The sequence below is a fragment of the Lepeophtheirus salmonis genome, chromosome 2 (assembly GCF_016086655.4).
Source record: "Lepeophtheirus salmonis chromosome 2, UVic_Lsal_1.4, whole genome shotgun sequence".
Classification (NCBI taxonomy): domain Eukaryota; kingdom Metazoa; phylum Arthropoda; class Copepoda; order Siphonostomatoida; family Caligidae; genus Lepeophtheirus; species Lepeophtheirus salmonis.
The window spans coordinates 1,712,027-1,732,633 of NC_052132.2; the positions used below are offsets into that span (position 1 = coordinate 1,712,027).

Sequence of the window (20,607 nt, forward strand, 5' to 3'; positions counted from 1 at the left end):
GTAATGATGACGTCACGTGAAAATATTCTATACCATATGATCAAGAACATAGATAGTATTTATATAAACCTCTGGGCTCGTGTTTCCCCCCCATGAAAATAGAAAATAAAAATTGTTACTTGAAAAGGCTAAAAATAATTTCTTGATTTTCAATTTTTTCCTCTTGCCTCATGGTAGGCGTTGTAGATTTTGTTTCCAACGCCTCCGTTTGATTTGATATATTTATTTCAAACAACACACACCTACAATTAATGATTCATAAATAATATAATCTATTGTATTATTTTATTCGCTTAAATAACATTTGATGAATGTGTATTGCCATTATAAACACTTATCAATAATAATTTGTTCAAATATAAGTAGGGTACCCACAAAACCTTAATACTAATGGGAGGAAGCATCTGGTATATTATGTTTTTATGAATAAATGTTGCCAACAAATTCCACTAATGTGCTTTGATTAATTATTGTGGATCTGTTTTGAGGATATTTTACAATACATACAATGATAAAATATTGTCAAGGGTTTTTTAATTCTAGTTCAACTCAGCTCAGTTACGGCAATAACTTACTAGCATGTATGTAAGTTATTACATAGGTCTATTATAAGCCTTAGTATGTAACTACATATATCGAAACACATGATACAACTTGGATTTTGTGGTTCCTTTGTTTTTATTATTTTAATTGCAGTTTCGATAAATTATTTCTAAATCGTCCTTTTTCTATTACTTGATTGTGAAATGATATTCAAGTACATTGATTATTATAGTTCCCTCACTATACGTAAATAGACATCATAGGTACATGGTCAAATAAAAATGGAAATTGATTAATTAATTTACTAGGTACATGTTATTTACGTGAGAAAATTGAAGCTTCTTGTTAAAGAGATAGGGATTTTCATTTTGATTCAAGGTAGGAATGAAGATAATCATTCTTTTCTAGCTCTTAAGTCATTATCGGGTATGGGCTGGTGTTGAGTATATGCCTGTATCTGTACTAATTCGATCTTTTTAAAAAGTTCCATTTGCACTTTCACATAGAAAAAATCAATCCTGACTAGTTTTGGATCTGTCCTTTTCTGTCTTTTTTTTTTATCGGTCCGATCTTTTCTATAATTAAACGATCCTAAGGACACATTAGTGGGTACTTCAGCCCTACGGTCCTAGGTATATTTTTATTTCATTCACTCCTAGCCGAGATTTAAGAACATAAAAACCAAGAAAAAAATTAATGATAGCCAGAACGTATAATACTTGAGTATTATACGTTCTGGATACACAGCTACTTTGAACTGGAAGTATCTTGTTTCTTTGAAAGAGGTTATGATAAAACTTCACAACTGAAATTATTTTGTTAGTCACTACGTCATTTCATTTGCTGTAGTTACCATAAACGACGGATAAGGACCGGTCCTAGGACTGACATTTTTTTTAAAGAACCGGAGTAATGGAATCCAGTCTTTTCATATATTTTTTCCACCGATCCAACACTGAACCGGACCGATCTTTTAATATGAAACTTCTCTTTTCTCAAGTAAATATCATGTATATAGGAAGGTGATTAATTAGTTTACATTTTTATTTGATGGCCTCATGTGTTTCGAAATAGCTAATATCAGTACAATAATCTTATGAATTTTAAAATGTTACATAAGTAGACATCCCGAACCAGCATTTGGTCACTGCAATCTATACGGCAGTGAACCTACACTTCCATTAACTACTGATCTTGATCAAAGAGAAAAAAAATGATTTTTTTAAAAAGAGCATTGAAAATAAATTATAATTATAAAAAAATAAGATTCGAAATTTCATTCAAATTTTCAAAAAAGCAAAGATTCCGCACACTTATATTTACCACTGGCGCTGTTCACGCTAAAATCTGCCCTGGCTTCAGTTATTATCCTTATTCCTACCCAGATTAGGATTTGAACTCCATGCAAACGTTTGCAGAGATAATAGATCCTGCAATAGATAAGGCCGGTCCTGTGTACAGCTTGTGTAATTGGGATGGTGATACAATCGATTAAATAAATGATTAAATTTCGTTCAATTGAAAAGTCTCAATACTACATATATGTACATAATATGCAACCGAGTCTTATTAAAAAACAGATTATCATTTCTACATAAATAGACACTATCAAATAAGAGTAAATTAAATATATGTCATAAGTATACTCGTATTGGTAGGTAATCCCCCCCCCCAATAATGATGATACAAAATCTTGGTTTTTAGGGTGTCATTTAAATTGTCACTTAGTATCACTTTTAAATAAAATAAACTGGTTATCTGTTATTATTATTATTGGTTTTGTATAACAATATTATTTATGGATTATTATTATTATAAATGCAAACTTCAGGGGAAACTTTCTAAATTTTAATCGTTTTCACTCTATTTTGTGTCTATGGTTTCGTGTTTACTTTTAACCCCCCCTCTCTCTCTCTCTCCTCCTCCTCCTTGTTGGCTTCTCATAAAATGTCTTATTTTGTTTTTCCATGAGAAAAAGCATGTTTTGTGTATAACTAATTTATAGTATATACATGTATATTGTAGGTATAATATATATATCTATAGCCTATACTCTACACATATTAGAGTTATTCGTTTTTCAACTTTTTTCGAATTTCGATTATAACTGTCAGGCTCGGCGCTCCGTTTTGAATGTGTTGGGAGAGGCAATAAATGTTAAATGATGTGGCCGTTTTTTAAGACCATCGGTCCTTCGGACTGTCAGCACTAGAATCCATTTAAAAAAAAGTTCATTGATGTCATCAAGGACCGAACTTTACAAGTTTTTAGGACTGATATGCAGGGCTGAATTGTACGGGACTCCAGTCTTCAGTCCTAAATAAGGAATGACACAAAACTAACTACTGTGTCATCTTTGGTTGCATATCTCCATCTAAGTTTGAAGAAAGGCAATTAACTAAATTAAATCAGTTTGCTTGACAATTTCTTAATCTATAAAAAGTATTAATAAAGTTTTTTTCTACAAATATGGAACAAAAAGAGAGAATAATCAAGAGATAAATGTACAATATTTTGATTTTTCCTTTTTTTTAAATGTTAAATGCAGGTCATTAAAATCTAACTAAGTTATCCTCTCTTTTTGATTTATAAGGTGACTTTAGAAGAAGGAAAAAAACATGACTAATATTATTGGTAGTTTAGAAAAATGTATATCAAAATGTTCATATGAAAAAACATCGAATACTGCATTATGTTTTTCTTACCCCATGACAACTTTTCTGCAAGTAGTCATAATTGAAATTCGAAACAAAGTGGACTAACCCCCCTAATACGCAAATATTCTATATGATTGTATGTAAATGCGTGTATTCGAGTCTTTTTTCATAAATAAACAGTAGTAAATTAGCTTGAAAAGTTATTATTATTATTATTTTTTTGAAATAGTCCATCTTTGAACTACTATGTAATTTTTTTTCAAATAATGGTGATACTCGTATGTAATCATAAGAATAAAAGAGGTTTCGCAATACAAATATGCATGCAATAATTAAGAAGTGCATTATTTTTTCAATTCAATGTTCGTTCATTACCTTGAGTGGTAGGCGCTACCATTCAATGTAGGTAGCTAGGGTTTGTGAAGTCATAGCTGCTGTACAATATATGTTATTATGAAAAAGGTGAAATAATACATGTATTATGTATATTTTTTCACCTTTATTATTATTATTATCTATTGTTGTTCAATCATAATATTTACCTATAGCACCATTGGAATAAATGTAGTCCTTCTTCACCAATATTGTTTTTGATTAAATGCCTCTATGCTTCGTCATACATACATATATTAAAGTTCTGTTGTACAAGTTGCAATTTCTATGGTTCACAACGTCTTGTTCCTCCGTTACCTATAAAACATCAGTCATTTTAATATCCATCTGTGAATTGATGTTATCATTTCATTTTGATCTAAATTCTGTCTGCAATAAAGCAAGCTAGAATGATTTCCTCCAAAAATGTGTTTGGATCTCATAATGAATTCAATTCCTAATTATCTTATATTTCTTTTATAAAATATTCTGTATATTCTGTAAAATATATCAGAATTACAAGGCAATCCCCAAATCTTTTAAATATTTATTTTATAGACAGATAAACTTATAGAACAACTTCGTTGTAATTTTAATAGAGGAGTTGTTTTTTGAAGAATATTTATTATATAGATCTTTAGGGTACTTTTTTTTAAATAAAGGGGTCTTATTTGTCATTGGGGACTAATTTTAAACTATAATGTTTCTTGATATTTTTTATTAAATGTAATTACCCTATTTCTGATAATGTTTTGTATACTATAATATACTAGCGGTAGTATCCGGAATAATTTGGTGTTGACGAACACACATTTTTCTTTAAGAATATAGAGTCTAACTCCCCAACAAATCTTGGTGTGTGTTACTCACCCTTTTTTTATTAACACGTCGTTTTCTGCTCAAGAATCAAATAATAATAACAGATTGAGATGAGTATGATTTTAATAGACAGGGGGGGGGGAAGTACTTTATCTTGTTTCTAAACCTCATCTAAAGTGACATTCATTTTTTAAAATTGTATATTAAGTACTTCCCACTTTTTTCTTTCTTTTATAATATGAGATTTCATTTATTTTATACCTGTATCTTGCCCTCCCTATTTTCTTTATATTGTATTGCTATATGAATCAGGGAGCACTATATATTGTACACCCGGGGATTATGCGTTTTCATACATTCATAAATTATTTTTACTCGCTAGATCGCCCCGAAGTTTAATCAATATCACTTTTTAGACTTTTTCACTACAATTAGCATTATTATTATTTTTTTGTTTAGTAGTGGAACATCCTTTTAGATTGAAGGAAGAAAGAATTGATGTCATTTTAAATATTCAGGAGTGCACGTTTGATAAATTAGAAGAAAAATTATATATTAAATGACACCTATAAAAAAATCTGAGTAATATCTCTTTCTCTTCTTCTTTTCCATCAGTCACGCCCCGGTCCTTTTCAATCATTGACCAAAAGATCGGTCCAGGCAACGCCACAGTCTTAGAATACCTTATTATAAACAATTATATGATAGATTCTTTTTGATAAACGACATATCGGGTCCACATAAAATTTCATAAATCAAAGCAAAAAAAACACTCTTGAGTAAATCGTCTAAAACTAAAAGTCGGAGTAATACAATGGTACTTTTAGGGGAAGGGCGACATGCCCCCCTAAGATTATCTGTTATCCAAAAATGTATCCCCACCCCCCTCCCAGTTTAAAAATTAAATTCTAACTGCGCCACTGAGGAAATATTAGGTTGTATGCATTTATAAAGTAACAAGTCGTTTGTTGATATTTATTTTATCGTTGACGCATTACAGTAATTTTAATATATCTAGTTAAAATTACTTGTTTACTATTTATAAATATACAAATATACGAGGTATGGAACTGTGGCATATAATTTAATTAAATTAAATGCCACATAACACTTATCAATGAGTCATTTTGATGAGAAAAGACATAAGTTACAAACTAATAAATATATATCGAATATTTAATGAAAATGCCATCATTGGATTGTATTTATGTCAATTATACCTTTATTAATTCTTCATCTTATCATTTGATTGCCATTTGTACTATCTGTTTGTACAAGTTACAACTTTTACACAACATATATGTACATACATACGCACACATATCTGTAGCTTCATTTTTATTGAAATAATTCCTGCAATCCTAATCATTAATTAATTATCAATGAACTGATATTTCGAAATTTGAATATCCCTTTTTGGCAGAGAATTTAGTCATTCAAATATCCTACATTATTTTGTCAAAGCAAGTCTTTAAATCTTGAATTAGTTCCTCAAACTCTATTTGAGTAACTGTCTGATGACGTAGTTACTCAGATGTTTGATAATAATAATGACTCATCAACATCTATGGTAACACTTTTTTTTTTTTTTTTTTACTTCTTCATTCTCAAATAACGAGTTTGAGATGTAAAAAGTTTGTCCTTCACAGTTCTTTCTAGGTATTACCAATGAAGTTGATCTTTAATCTTCCGGAAATTGCATTTTTTTAAAGTTGATTTTATGAATATCAATCATTCTTTGTACATTGATGTTTATTATTTGTGTATTATAATATTTAACCCATCGGTCTCAGTAACTTCGTTCTAGACCAATTTTATAAATGACGTCATTTATGTAAACAAATTGTGAACATCCGTATAATGATGTTATATGAATTTGGTTGTGTTTCCAACTCGTTAAACTGAGATGTGAATAAAATTCGTCCACGATCGCTCTTTAAAAAATGACTTTACAACTAGAGTTGTGTCGTCCTTATTAAAGATCGCAGTCCAGTGCAACATGTCGGCCCTAAAATCGATCCCTTGTGATGTCATAGGAGGGGGTTTATCTTACTAAAAAAAAATTTATACAACATAATAATTACAACTAAGTATAAATATAATATATTCGTATTTTATTTCATTATAATGAAGAAATGAATATTTTTTGCAAGATATGTGCAATGTTCTTAACGACCGGTCCTAAAACTAGACTGAACCGAATAAATAAAGACCAGTACAGCACTACTTTAGAGCGAGCCGGGCAACAAATTGATCTCGGATCGAGGGATTACACTAATTAATAAGTACATATTTACATATAATCTTTTGATATTAAGAAGGATTATATGAAATTCCATTTGATTTCTGTTAAAATAAGGAAAAATCAAAAGTATTTTGTCACAAGACAGTTATCAAAATGGATCTTTAAATACTTGAGTTTCATTTTGATCAATGATTACAGAGCACAGAAATAATAAAAAACAAAAACAAAAAAACAACAACATATTTTTGATTCTTTAAAAAAAATGTTATCATTAATCAAAAAAACTAAAATAATAGACTTACAATTTGAGAAAAAACGTTTGTTTTAACTATAAAGGTAGCATGTTTAAAAATTAGTAGAAAAATACAGTTGTCAAAAAAATACATATTGAATTAATTGAAATTATCAATTTTGTTATGAGATTTCTAACTCTCAAAATGTTAAATTATTAATGATTATATTTATATATATAATTGAAACATCAATTTGTTCTTGAAAAAAGATCTATTATTAAGAATGATTTATTACAGTAAGAGAATGTGATGTAAAGAGCACACATTTGGGACATGTAGTCTTTTGCTATGATTCATCGAGCCGGATTTGGGATGTTGCTCAGTCATAAGTTTCCCCCCTAACGTTATAAAAGAAATGAATATTGATCATTAATCTTCCTTGCCCTTGTAATTCTTAGAAATGGGCCAGCGTCTCTCTGATAAATAAACTTTAAAAAAATATATTGAAATAGGTTTCCATGTTTTGTTTCGTTACATTTTACATCTATGTTATATCTGTCTACATAATGGACATCCGGTTTTTAAAGGATATATTCGTAGTGTTAGCATCAGAATTTCATTTTGAAAACCGTATATTTGAATATGAAATCTTTTTTTTTTTTACCTTTTACATGCAGGGGCGTTCGGAGGGGTGGGTATGAGGAGCTGCCCCCCCCCCCAAAAAAAAACCAACAAAAACCTAAGGAATTTTTACTTTTTACTAGAAAATTGACTATAAATTTTCAAATTTTTTCCCAAAAAAAATTTCTTTTCTGTGAATAGATTTGGACTTCCGTAAATTTTTTCTAAAAAATTAAATGTCTCAAATTTCATTTTTCACTTTTTCTTATTGAATTTAATTTTTTGTCAATAGCTATGGATTTTTGAAATTTTTCACCAAAAAAATTAATATTTGAAATTTTTTTCCCAAAAAATTAATAATTTGTAAACAACTGTGGGTTTTTGAATTTTTTTCCATAAAATTTAATTTTTGCTGAATAGCACTAGATTTTTGAAATTTTTTGAGAATAGCTATGGAGTTTGGAATTTTTTTTCGAAAAAGTTTAATGTCTCAAATTTTTTTAAATTTCATTTTTTGTCAATAGCTGTGGATTTTTGAATTTTTTTTTCCAGAAAATTTAATTTTTGGTAAATAGCACTAGATTTTGATATTTTTTCCAAAAAATTTAATATTTTAAATTATTTTTTTGAAACTTTTTTCTAAAAAAACTAGAAAAATCAATCCAATGCTTCTCCCTATTAAAAAATATTCTCGTAATGTGTCTTAAATTTGGTTCATCAATTGATTTGAAAACTTCTTTATATATACTTAAGTATAAACCATGTTTGAAAGGATGACTACCTCATCAATTTTTGCCCATATTAAGTTGGTTACGATAATACTTTTAGGGTGTCATGAATTACTCTTTGGACGTTACCTCAATAACATAAATGTATATGGTATATTTTGTAGTCAGCTATAGATTATTATGTTTATTTGCCTCTTATCGTTGTTCTGAAAGTTGATTAGTTGAGTTCCAATTAAGTCTTGTTTAGCTGTGAACATTCACAACAATGATTAAATAATAATTCCACTGTTAGGAAAAATTGGCTAACTACAACAGATTTTGGCCCTTTTTTTATGCGTTTTTTTGAAAGAAAGGTTGAAAGATACAAGGAAGGTAACTAACTATCAAATATTCAAGAATTTACTCTTTTAATTGAATTCACAAGGTCTTATAAAAAGGAAAAAGTTTTCTCTTTGCTAAATAAATCTCCTCAAGCTAACATACGTATTTCGTCATTTTGGTGTATAGCTTTGCTGCTCTACAAGTCTCACGGGAATGAATGTTCTTATTTTGTTGACTTATTAACGAAATATTCCATAGCAATCCTTAAAAATTTTGGCGGACTTATATATTTCTATTCAATTAATTGAGCTTCTGTAAATTACTCATAATCTCCAAATTTAACCTTTAGCAGATTTTTATTAATAAGAATAAAAAAATATAACTGCTTTATGTATGTATATTCAACGTTTTTTCACATAGTAGTACAAACGCACGCATACATTAAATGTATGATAGACATTTGATGATGTCTCTTGTTTTAGAAAAATATATCTGGTAAATAAAAGTTGTTTGGCATAATATCTTGTCTTTTTCCCCTTCAAGGTTGTAAGGCTATTTATGACGAAGTATACATATAAATACATGTTTTTTACTATGGCCCAGTATATATTATTTAATTTTTCCACTATATGAGGATGTGAAAGGTCATAATTTTAATTACTATTTTAAGAGTATCGTAAATACCACCTGCAAGTATAGTTCAAAAATGAATTTGTGGACAGGGCAATATACATTTTATTCATATGTGAATGGGATTGATAACTTTCTAATATTTATGTAATACTTATTGATGAATTAATTATTATTAATTATAAAATTTAATTTTTTTTTTTTTACTTTTGCTTGGTTTAGAACTCAGAGAATCAATATACGTCAAAATTGGAAGAACTTATTAAGAACTATGAAAATGAATTATCTTGTCTCAAAAAGAGTAACTTGAAGGTAAGGATCGTGTTTAATAGATAATAAACCACTGTGTTCAATTGAATCCTTAAAAAGATCTGTTTTATTTTTATATTTATTCATCAAATATTTTGTACGCTTCATTTTACATTTTTTTGATTTGATTGAAATCAAAATGGAGCATAATTGAATTTTTGATTTATTGATATTACATTTGCATGTATCTACAGACTCATATTTGCATTATTTTCCTACCTTATGTTTTTATATAGCTAATGAATGATAAATCCAATTTAGAAGAAATTCAGCTTCGAACCAATTCTATCAATATCACACTGACTAAAGAAATGGAAAAAGTCGAGTCTGAAATGTCTAACGTTCAAAATCGTCTTCATGTCGCCATTGGTACTTTGGATGTTTGTAAAGGCAAACAGTCCAACGACGAAGAACGAATAAATATCCTTACGGCGAAATGTTCTAAATTAGAAGACAGGTACAAGAATATTATTTTCAACGGTAACAATCAATCAATTCACATTGTGTTCTTTGACTGTGTACTGTAGTTGTATAAAAATGAGTTATCATGCTCTATTTACTTAATGTTTTTTTTTTCATTTTGATTCCCAGACTGAGGGAATCATTATCACTTCCCCCTTCATCAATAAGTGGTCCTCCGTCCTCTTCTGCCTCGTCGGAAAATATTCAAATCATATCCATTCGTAATAACGTCCAATCCGATTCGGTAACAACGTCTCCGTCCCCTAGTATTCGTGGCTCAGCCTCGCCAAATGTCTCAAAGATCTTTTTGAATTCAGCTGATTCGAGATTGGAAGATGACTTCTCCTCTGCTAATTGCAGTCCAGTTTCGAAGCGTCCATTAAGACGTTCATCTGATATAATATGTTCCTCATCAAATTCTTCACCCTCATTTTTTCGTCAGATCCAAAATCACTTTAAGAATAACAGTGGAAATAGCAATTCAAGTCAAGTCAGTAGCAATAATAGTTCTACAAACAACACAATTAAGCGCTCGAGGTCCACTACTGAGAATGAACAGCGATCCAAAGTTCAGGTCTTTCAATTGGAACAACATTGTAAGAACCTTGAGGGAGAATTGGACCATGTCAAAGATGAAATTCTCAAAATATTATCTGCCAAGTCATCAGCAAATAAAGAAAATGAAAGTCTTAAACGCTATGCTCTTGCCTATGAATCATTGGCACGAGAAAATCAGACTTTAAAAAAGGAAGTTAACGAGCTTAAAAAAATAACTATGAACGGTCCATCCAGTCCTCTTCCGTCTCATCAAACAGTTCATGATCGATCCTCACCAGATGGCCAGGAGTATTATGACTCTCCCAATTCACCTACTGTTTCCTCTTCCGAGAATGATAATGGAACTAGACAAGGAGAACAACCACCTAACGACTTACTTAAATTTTTAGAGGTACAAAAAACAGAGCTAGAAACTGAGAAAAATGGGTTTCTCAATAAAATTTCTGAGTTGGAAGAGAGCTTAGAGCTCATGAAAAACGAGTTTGAGAATATGGAAGACTATTGGCAAGAGAAACTCGATAAGGAAAGGAGTTTCTATGAGAATCAACTCTCTCTTTCAGATTCCAATTTTAAAGAATTGGAAATTAAAATGAAAGAGTATGAAGAGTTGATGATGACAACAGATGGAATTGCCAATCATGACTCTGATAAATTATCCACCATAGCGGAGAGTGTTAGTTTGGAATGTCAGGTACATCACTGTTTCACTCTAGTTAATTAATTATCATTATTCCTCTTTTCATTTTGCACTTAACCCTATAATATAATGGCCACTAATAATAAGTTAATGTGTGTTTTGTTTTTTGTTTTTTTCAAAATCGGTCAAAATTGCAAATTTACGAATTATATTAAATCGATATTTTTTAGTTTTTGGTAATGAATTGAGAGCTGATGATTATACACAAAATGAAAGTTTTTCTCCATATAAGGCCTCTTTAGATTTGTAATTTTTCGACAAACTGTTTTATCAATTTTTCGATGACATAATACCTTTGCAAATATTCGTGTTTTTTTAAATCATTAATGATTCATTTATCATATATTCCCAATGATAAATTGTCAAACTGCTTGAATTGAGGATTGAAAAACTCAAATATCAAATATGATACGTACGGTGTTAAAGGGTGAACTTCATAGTTTTTTAGCATGACACCCTTAATTTATCTGCGTATATATTAATAGATAAAAGTAACATTTTCCATTCGTTTATACTAACTTAAGTATTTTTGTAGAACATAATTGTTTTGCATGCAAATCTGTATTTTTTCGCTACCCTTAGATGCTGATTTTTCTATTTGTATTCCAAAACTAAATTGGAAAAAGTATATTCCTATATTTTATTGCTAACTTATTCTCTTGAAATTTAGCTTATATTAGAGTGACTAACAGTTTTTCTTTCCCCTGGACATGTCCTCTTTTTACATCCTATCCAGAATGGCCGTGGACTTTATTATCAATTTATGATATTTCTGGGCTTTTGTGAGACAAACAGTCAAATATCGACTTATATATATATATAAAAAAGACCAAAAATCAAAAAGAAATTAGTAAAAATAACAAACACTTTTCAAAAAAGTAATTAAGCTTTATTAATAATTTAGTCTCAAATTTTCGATAAATAAACGCCCTCTAAAACTGACACATTCTCTTTTGGAATTAAAATATGGTCACTCTACATAATTTATATGTTTTTCCCCTGGTTCGAGTATTTATTTACAACGTGCAAAAAATTGTAACCACAGTACAAACACATTGTAATGTCTAATTAAATTGTGAATAAATGGATCATAAAAAGGGGAGTTGTGAATAAATAAATAAATCCCAAAGTATTAGCCCTTTCCCATCCACCATCCACATGGTACCGTAAGTTCGCTAAAAGGAAGGGGAAAATGCGTATTTAGATTTCTGAGACTTGTGGAGCTCTTAATGAACATTAATTACACAAGTCAACAAAAACTTTTTCCCTTCGATTGAGGTGTTACATTCCTGATCGGTACTTATTTAGTACCAAGGTCCAGTCCAGTCCAGTCCAGTCCAGTTTAGTCTCTTATCCGTCCTTAAACAAAATAAAATTGATCCTTTGACGTCATTTCCTTTTTTTTAAAATTATTACCATATATGACAAATAAATATATAAATATATATATATATATATAACAAAGTAAAAATATGATATGTTCGTATTATATAGCATTATAATACCAACATTATTATTTTTTGCAAGATATGTGCAGTGCTCTTAGTTCATATATAATCCGCTTTTGTCGTCAAATAATGAAATTATGTTGCCAATGTTTTAACGTATTTTTCATTATAAGATATAATTCATTATTGTGAAACAAAATGATTAAATAAAAATATTATTTGGATAAATAAACCATTGATACTTTTAGGGTAAATTCAAAGGACTGACTGTCCTAAGGACCAACACAACACTATTTCTGATTTTATTTTTTTTTACCCCGAAAAACATGAAAATGACCTTTATAACTCAAACTTTCTGGTTTTATGGCCAACAAAGTGCTTTTTTGAAAAATATTTTTTAATAAAATCTACATGATTTAATGTTATTATTGGGCTTCAAAAATCTAAATAGAAGAAAAAAGTATATAATGTAGATACTCGGTACATGTTTCCAGATTTAAAAAAATATTTTAATTAGTCATCTACCTTTTTCTGAATTGGAGTTAATGCCTTGTAAGTACAAGTTAGTTATTTTGTTATTTTTTTTTGACAATAATGAATTATTTCAATGATAAGAAAATTTAAATTTTGACTACATATAATTTTTTCACGACAAACGCTGCCATTTACACATAATATTACAAATTTTACAAAAAATATATATATATATACTCCCCCCCAGTAGCTCTCGAAACATATGGGCCTCCGATCCTCCATTTATAATAAGTGTAATAGTTCTATATATGTAATTGTAAGTTTCGACGAAGTCATCATAATAAAGTTTGACACCCCCCCTCCACCACGACCACTTACAAATACATTCCGGTGCCGCTACTCCCCCTAGTTATGGGCCTGCTCATGGGAAATAAATATAAATAATCTTACTAATCTAATAAAATAATAACCCCTTAAACAAAAAATTAATCTAAAAATATGTGTTCTTATCTACCTTCTGAACTATATTTCCTTTTAAATTCCTTGCCGAGTTAAAATATTTCTACTTTAGTAATTAATCGATTAAGTTACACTTTAACTATGCCATTGTGCAAAAAAAAACAAAAAAAAAAAAACATTAGAAATTATAATACCATGAAGTCAAGGTTGGTTTTTTGAAAGAATCACTAATTCGTAAAATGTAAAGTCAAAAATTTAATTCGTTGTTCCTTAGTCATTATTTTATTGCTAATTCCGACATTGAAAATATTTTCAGTCCATTCTTTTTAACGATAGTTGCCTTCATGTAGTTTATTTATATATTCTAGAAATATATATTTGTACAATTTCTACATAAGTGTCGAGTGTTGGGCTTAGGTCTTGATGTCACTTGATGAACTTTTGGGCTGATAGATCCAGAAAAAATCAATTAAGACCTAACTGGAAAAAGTAATGTCTCAGATCGAGTCTCAAAACTAATAAGTATATATAATTTAAAGTATGTCCAACATATGACCCTAATGTTTAAGTGTAACCCACGACTCATTCCCATTTCTAGTAGTACTTTTCAAAAATACTATTTAAAAAATAAAAAAAAACCAAGCTCTCTCTTCTAAAAAAAATAAAATAATTATAGATATATATACTGTGACGGTCTTTATTTAGGACCGCTGTTTAGTCCAGTCCCTCTTGTTAGTCCTTAAAGAAGGTAAAAACGATCCCTCGTGACGTCAATGAGGGTGTTTTTCATCTCTTTAATTATTCCGTTATATAATATAATAAATTATATAACTAACTCATAATATAATGTTCGTATTATATTGTATTATCATGGAAAATATAATATTTTTTGCAAGATATGTATCTTAATACATATTTCATATATCTGATTTGGCTTAATAAACCATCAATATTTTTATGAAAAATTCCAAGTACCGACAGTAATGAACTGTTCCCAATTACTGACAGTCCTAAGGAACGATAGCAGTTTGGCTTAGTAAAATTAGATTTGGCCTAAATTTCAAATATATATGTATTTAATAGTTTTGTTTTATAAAGCCTTTTTTCATTAAATTTAATTTAATAGATTCTGTAACTCATTAAAATATTTCAAGTGACAATGTGGCCCATTATATTAAAAGGTTTAATGCTTTAATGCGAATCATTTTTTTTTTTTTTGATGATTTTCCTATGCTTTGTAAAGTAACAATGAAACATTTGTGTACTCTAAATTATATTATATATATTGTATCAATTCATTCTATATATATTTTTCTTTTTGTTTGCTTATTTAGGTAACTGAGCTTGAAGAAGAATTGAGTGATATTCGCTCTCGTCTGAGGGAGATTGAAAGCCAAAAAAATCAAGAGATAACTGATCTAAGTCAAGCGTGGAAGGAAAAATTTCAAGCTGAGAACAAGAATTTTGTCAAAGAAAAGGAAATCTACGAAGAGAAGATTCGACAAATGGAAAAGACGCTTGAAGATGTCAGTTCAAATTTAACTAAAGGTGATTTTTTTAATATATATTTAACTCATATCTAGATAATCCTCAATTTATATTAATATTCTAGCAACATCTGAGCGGATAAATGAAAAAGAACGTTATGATAGAGATATTAATGTTCTCCAAGATTCATGCAGTCAAATGCAAGAGCAGATTCGTCGCTCTAAATCTGTTTCTCCGGTTCCTCCAGCATCTAAACTTCGACTATTAGATAATTCTTCTGATAAAAACTCTCGTCAAAGCAGCTCACGCAATTGCATTAATCAAAATTGTTGCCAGCATAATTCTTCTACTCCTTCTCCTCCAGCATGGCTTATTCAACCTCCAGCAACTGGAATTCCTCGATACTGCAATCATTCAGGAAGTATGAGCCTGGATGCGTCATTCAGATTTTCTGATCACACTAACTCATCACATAATAAATTAAATGGACCGCATCTCTCCGATGATGTTGTAGACTCTGTGGCTAGGGCATATCAGGTAATGTAGTTACACATTTCCCCCATTAATAAATACCTTACTAATAATGATTCATCATAATAATTAAAAAATATCTTGACGAACCCTTTCAGCAATTCCCTCTTCAGTTTAAAACCGATGCGAATATATTCTCAACTCGTATTTTCTAATTCTACTCCTTGTGTGGGGAACTCAAAAATGTAAACAAACAAATCATTTTGAATTCAAAAGTTTTACTTAAACTCAGTTTACAATATACTTACATACATACATAGGACATAAAAATGTTTTAAAAAAATATTCTAGACTTGATTCCTCGTCAAGAAGTGAAATAGTTCAATTAAAAACTCATAGTAAGGAAACAGAAAAATACATACATATTTAATTTTAACTTTTTTAACATGATTTTTTCAATGCACTTTATTTAGATAGACATCACTCAATTTTTATGCATGAGCATGTGTGCAGCTTTTTATTTTTGTTTATATACATTGCAGGAGTGTAGTAATGCTGAGTTACAACATCCATCAGTCGTTCACACGTCACGCGACGTGTTTTGAAAGGATAATTTATTTTTAAAAGCTCTTAATATTCTTAGCTTAAAACCCTCAACGAATCCTCCTTTTCAAAAGGAAGAGGTTCTGTCAGTTAAAATGTCTCTTGTTTATGGGACAGAAAATGCCACAAAAAGATGAATTTGTAAGCATGTAAGTAGCTGTCGTGCTTCCAAAAATGGATTTATCTTGGCATGTTCACTCTTATAGATAATAAACGTTTTAAATCGGATAAATTTTTCATTTTGAAAAGGAAAATTGTTGAGATTTGTAGATAATAATATGTATAAATAAATTCTACATCAAGCATACGTGTACACTTAAACGACTTGTATAATTTTAGAGCGAACCAATCAACAATTTATTTCGAAGAACTTTGCATATTATAATCTCCAAGCCTCAACAATTATCATTTTTAAAAGGAATAGCATTTATATTCAGAGGCGTGCGCAGGAGACATTTTTTTTTTTTTAGGGGGGCTTGGTTTCAAAAAATCGATTGCTCTTAAGAAAAAATTAAATTTTGTGGAAAAAAAAATTCAAAAATTTATTTTTAAATAACAAATTTTTTTGAAAAAAGCTCAAAAATCCATAGCTAATCACAGAAAATTAATTTTTTTACACTGCCTGCATATTTTTTCCCCGATAGACGAAATTAAGGAAAGATAATTCCTTTACTTTTTTTTAGGGGGTGGGGGGGCTTTAGCCCTGGGATGCCTCTGATATTGTTTCTTGGTTTGTACGAAAGATTTACAAACAAAATTTTGAAGCAGGACAATTAGTAACGTGTTTACAAATTTATTTCTTTTCCCTCCACACAAGAAACATTGTAAATAAAAGAACCTCTTTATTTTTAAGAGGAAAATGGTCGAGGTTTGAAAGATATTATATACCAAGTCCTCATAAATAAGAATTTTATTCGCAAACTCGTTGTTTACGTGTGCACACATACCATAGATGTGGAAACTCACGTATGGGAATAAATTGTCCATAGGTCTGTTCTAAAGTTATAGATGTGGATGTGGAAACTCACCTACAGGATTTTGAAACGAGTACATTCCATGGTGCCACAATATACATAAATCTTTTGAAGGGATATTTTGGGGTAAATAAAATCAGGAAGGGGGCATGCCCCTATTCACAACTATGCCCATATATACATAGTAAATACTTTTGTTTAATACATTATGTTTTTTTATGATAGTAAAACTTTCAACGCCTATGCGTACATGTAAATGGTAAAGGCTTAGCTCATCATGTGTCAATAATTATAAAACTGTTAATTCAAATATGGTGCTACATAATATATAACATCAAGGGTACGCATATGATCCTCCTCTACCCATCAGAGTATAGTGTGCCTTCAGTTGCAAAATGTTGAGAACCCCTCTCTTAAACAACATCAAAATCGACATTGCTTATTTAAAATATAAAATTGCTCTCTGGGTAATAATTTTCACTGCTTTTCTTCAACTACATTTATAATATACTATTACGTAATAGGCTTCATTATTAAGCCTATTTCAAAGTGCAATAGAAGCTGTATTATAGATACTTTGTTTTTTGTTTAAAAAAAATCTTCATTGATTTATGTTTTATGTTTTTTTTTTAATTCCAAGAACCATTCTATCGTATGTTTATTTTGCCCACATATTGAGATGCGTTACACTTGTGTTTTGTAGAGTTATAATATAGAAATAACATACAGATAATTTTGTTGATTACACCCAGGGTAATAACTCATACTCTTTGTTACAAAAGACAGGCATAATATGTACGTATTATGTATACATACATGTACATAAATACAATTTGCTTATAAAATGAATTCGTGTTGGGTGTTGCCTTGTGTTTTCATTAAGTAAATCACGCGTTATTGAACTCCTTAGACGTACTGAGAATGATAGCTAACAAAATATGTGGTAGTCTAAAAATAATATTCGTCTAATGTCGTGTTCCCTTCATATATAATTAATAAATTATTATATATCTACTTATTTGCTACAAGGTTTTTCCTACTTTGAAACACTTCAAATGCTTATTATTATCACTAAAGGGTGTGAAAAGTGTCAAAATGCCAGCAAGCCTAAATTTAAAAAAAAAAACTATGTGTTTTTAACCTGCAAGATATTAGTGCTTTTATCAATTATTCCTTCATATTTTGGAAATATAAACGTATTAGCATGCAAGGATAATTATTATAGGCTTCAGTGATCTCTGTTAGCAAATAAGTCGTTTCTCGTTAAGTTACCATATTTTGTACGTCACTATCTCAACCGTGGTTTTTTATGCTCACCAGGATTTCGACACTTTTCACATATCTAATTACACTATGCAACAGCAATTTCCCTTGCTGACTAAAAACCATATTTATTATTGTAATTTAAGCCATAAAACACAAAAATGGCAATTAAAATTTTCAAGCCTCAAGTCTTAAAAGTATTTTTTTAAATCAAATTTTATTCGTATAATTTCGATTCAGAGCTGTATTTTGAAATAAAATAACTATCCATAAAAAATTAAGGTAATAACAATTGATAAAATACATTACTGCATTTGTTATTACCGTTAACTTTCATCCATATGTTTATTTCATTTCGAAATATAACTCTGAATCGAAATTAGGCTGCAAAAAAGTAGCTTAAAAAAGGCTTTAAAGGCCAAATTACTCCAATTGAAAATTTTAAATATCATAATCCTGTTCTATGGCTTAAATAACACAAATAATTGTGAATTTTAGCTGGGGGCGTTCCAAGACCTGAATTTTGTTGCTTAGGGTTATCATCACTCTTTTCCTTCTTCTATGCTAAATTAACTTGACTCCTATTTACTTTATACTGCTGTCACTAATCCAATGTTATATTCTATTAACTGCAACTTACAGACAATGGTACGGGACATATCAAATGAAAAAAATTCAATTTCAAAAGAGTTAGAGAATCTCAAAGTTCGGGCTTCAAATAAGAAGGATCCAGTCGCAGCCTCAGTTGCTAGGATTTGGAAATCACGTATACAACATCAGGAGCAAAGGTGTCAACAGCTTAGGTCCTCATTGCTTCAACAGCAAGCGCAGTATAAAAAGATTTTAAAAGGTATGTGTAATAAACGTAGTCTATTGTATTGATTAATTCTTGAGATTAACTTTCTTCTAAAATTTCAGCTACACAAGATCAACATCAAGAAGCTATTAAAAATCTAGAAAATCTTATGACAGCCAATGAAAACGTATTAAAGACCCATGCTATCAAATATGGAGAGCAAATTGCTAGACTGACTCAAAGTGAACTTCTAGTCAAGAGCCTTGTTGCAGAAAATGATTCTCTAGTCAGTGCATTTCAAAGTCTCTCAAAAAATCATTTGATGAACTCGAATAATTCCTTCATAAACTCTAATAATAAATTTAATTTAATCAAATCCTTCTCTGTGGCCATAACTTCTTCATCTTCTAATCAACATACTGAGGAATAATAATTTTATTTCAACTTTATTACATACATTGCTGAATTTAATGGTCATAACCTTGTTTTTATTAATGTTATAATTCATGGACCAAAAAAAAAAAAAGATTTATGAATATGTTTCTTTATATACGGTTATAATACTAGTGATAAATGTTAGTTTTTTAACACTTTGTAATCTATATTATTATTATTATTTGTGTCCCAGCGCGCCGCGCGCTCTCAGCTCTCTCATAGTTCAATAAAATAATTTTATCCTACCATGAATTTATTTTTGTATTTATTAAAAAAAAACAAAAAACTATTTGTATGGATTTAATTCGATTTTACTTCCTGTTGGTTACTCATTTTTGCATAAGTTAAAGTAGTCTTCCATTATTAAATCAAAGATCACGTTATCAATTTTGTACAAATTTAGTTAGTTACAGAAAAACATTTTCTCGGAAAATGTCCTTTTTTGAACTACTACAGGTGACGTCACTATCATTTTTCCTCGTGATGTATGAAATTTTTCAGTTCCTTGCAGAGTTCCCCATGTCAAATAACTCAATTAACAGGGTGTGTTTATGAAAATTGTGGATATATTTAATGAGTAATCTCAGTTGTCCTTAGGGTACCAAAAAGCATTTTCCTAGCCAAATACATTTGTACCTAAATTCATCCTTGATTGTTGTTTTGTGCCTTGGTTTTATTTTTCGTAAAAGGGTTAACTATCTCTTAGAGGAACAATAAAAAAGGGCATAAACTATTTTTAGTTTACGTTGGGACTCTAAGCCTGCAACTGCAACTATTCATGATTAATTAATTTATTAACTTGAACTACCTTCTTTGACTCTTCCCTGAGAAAATACAAATCTATACTTTTATACGAGAAAAGCGATCCATTTACATCACGAATATATTTTTTGTTAAATTTATTTGCTAAAACAATAAGATCATTCGTATACTATTAAGTATGATGATGTACAATTCAAAAATGTACTAGGCAAGTACTTCTTACACCCTCTTTCCTTTTA

The 20,607-nt window shown here is 29.6% G+C and overlaps 1 protein-coding gene across 9 annotated transcripts in view; it reads left to right on the forward strand.

The window, feature by feature from the left end:
* The window catches only part of LOC121132614 (uncharacterized), a 61,847-nt gene extending 41,989 nt beyond the window's left edge, over positions 1-19,858 (forward strand). For 5 of the 9 annotated variants that reach the window (XM_071894157.1, XM_040728041.2, XM_040728043.2 and 2 more), the window contains 7 exons: positions 9,392-9,481; positions 9,715-9,935; positions 10,070-11,189; positions 14,911-15,124; positions 15,189-15,601; positions 19,018-19,225; positions 19,294-19,858. In XM_071894157.1, the coding sequence (XP_071750258.1) occupies positions 9,392-9,481; positions 9,715-9,935; positions 10,070-11,189; positions 14,911-15,124; positions 15,189-15,601; positions 19,018-19,225; positions 19,294-19,601 (2,574 nt within the window). In that variant the 3' untranslated portion in view covers positions 19,602-19,858. Of the gene's footprint in view, positions 1-9,391; positions 9,482-9,714; positions 9,936-10,069; positions 11,190-14,910; positions 15,125-15,188; positions 15,602-15,693; positions 15,934-17,337; positions 17,453-19,017; positions 19,226-19,293 lie in introns of all 9 variants that reach the window. The other 4 variants (XR_011784413.1, XR_011784412.1, XR_005869384.2 and 1 more) reach the window with 3 other exon arrangements.
* Positions 19,859-20,607: the final 749 nt, after the last annotated feature.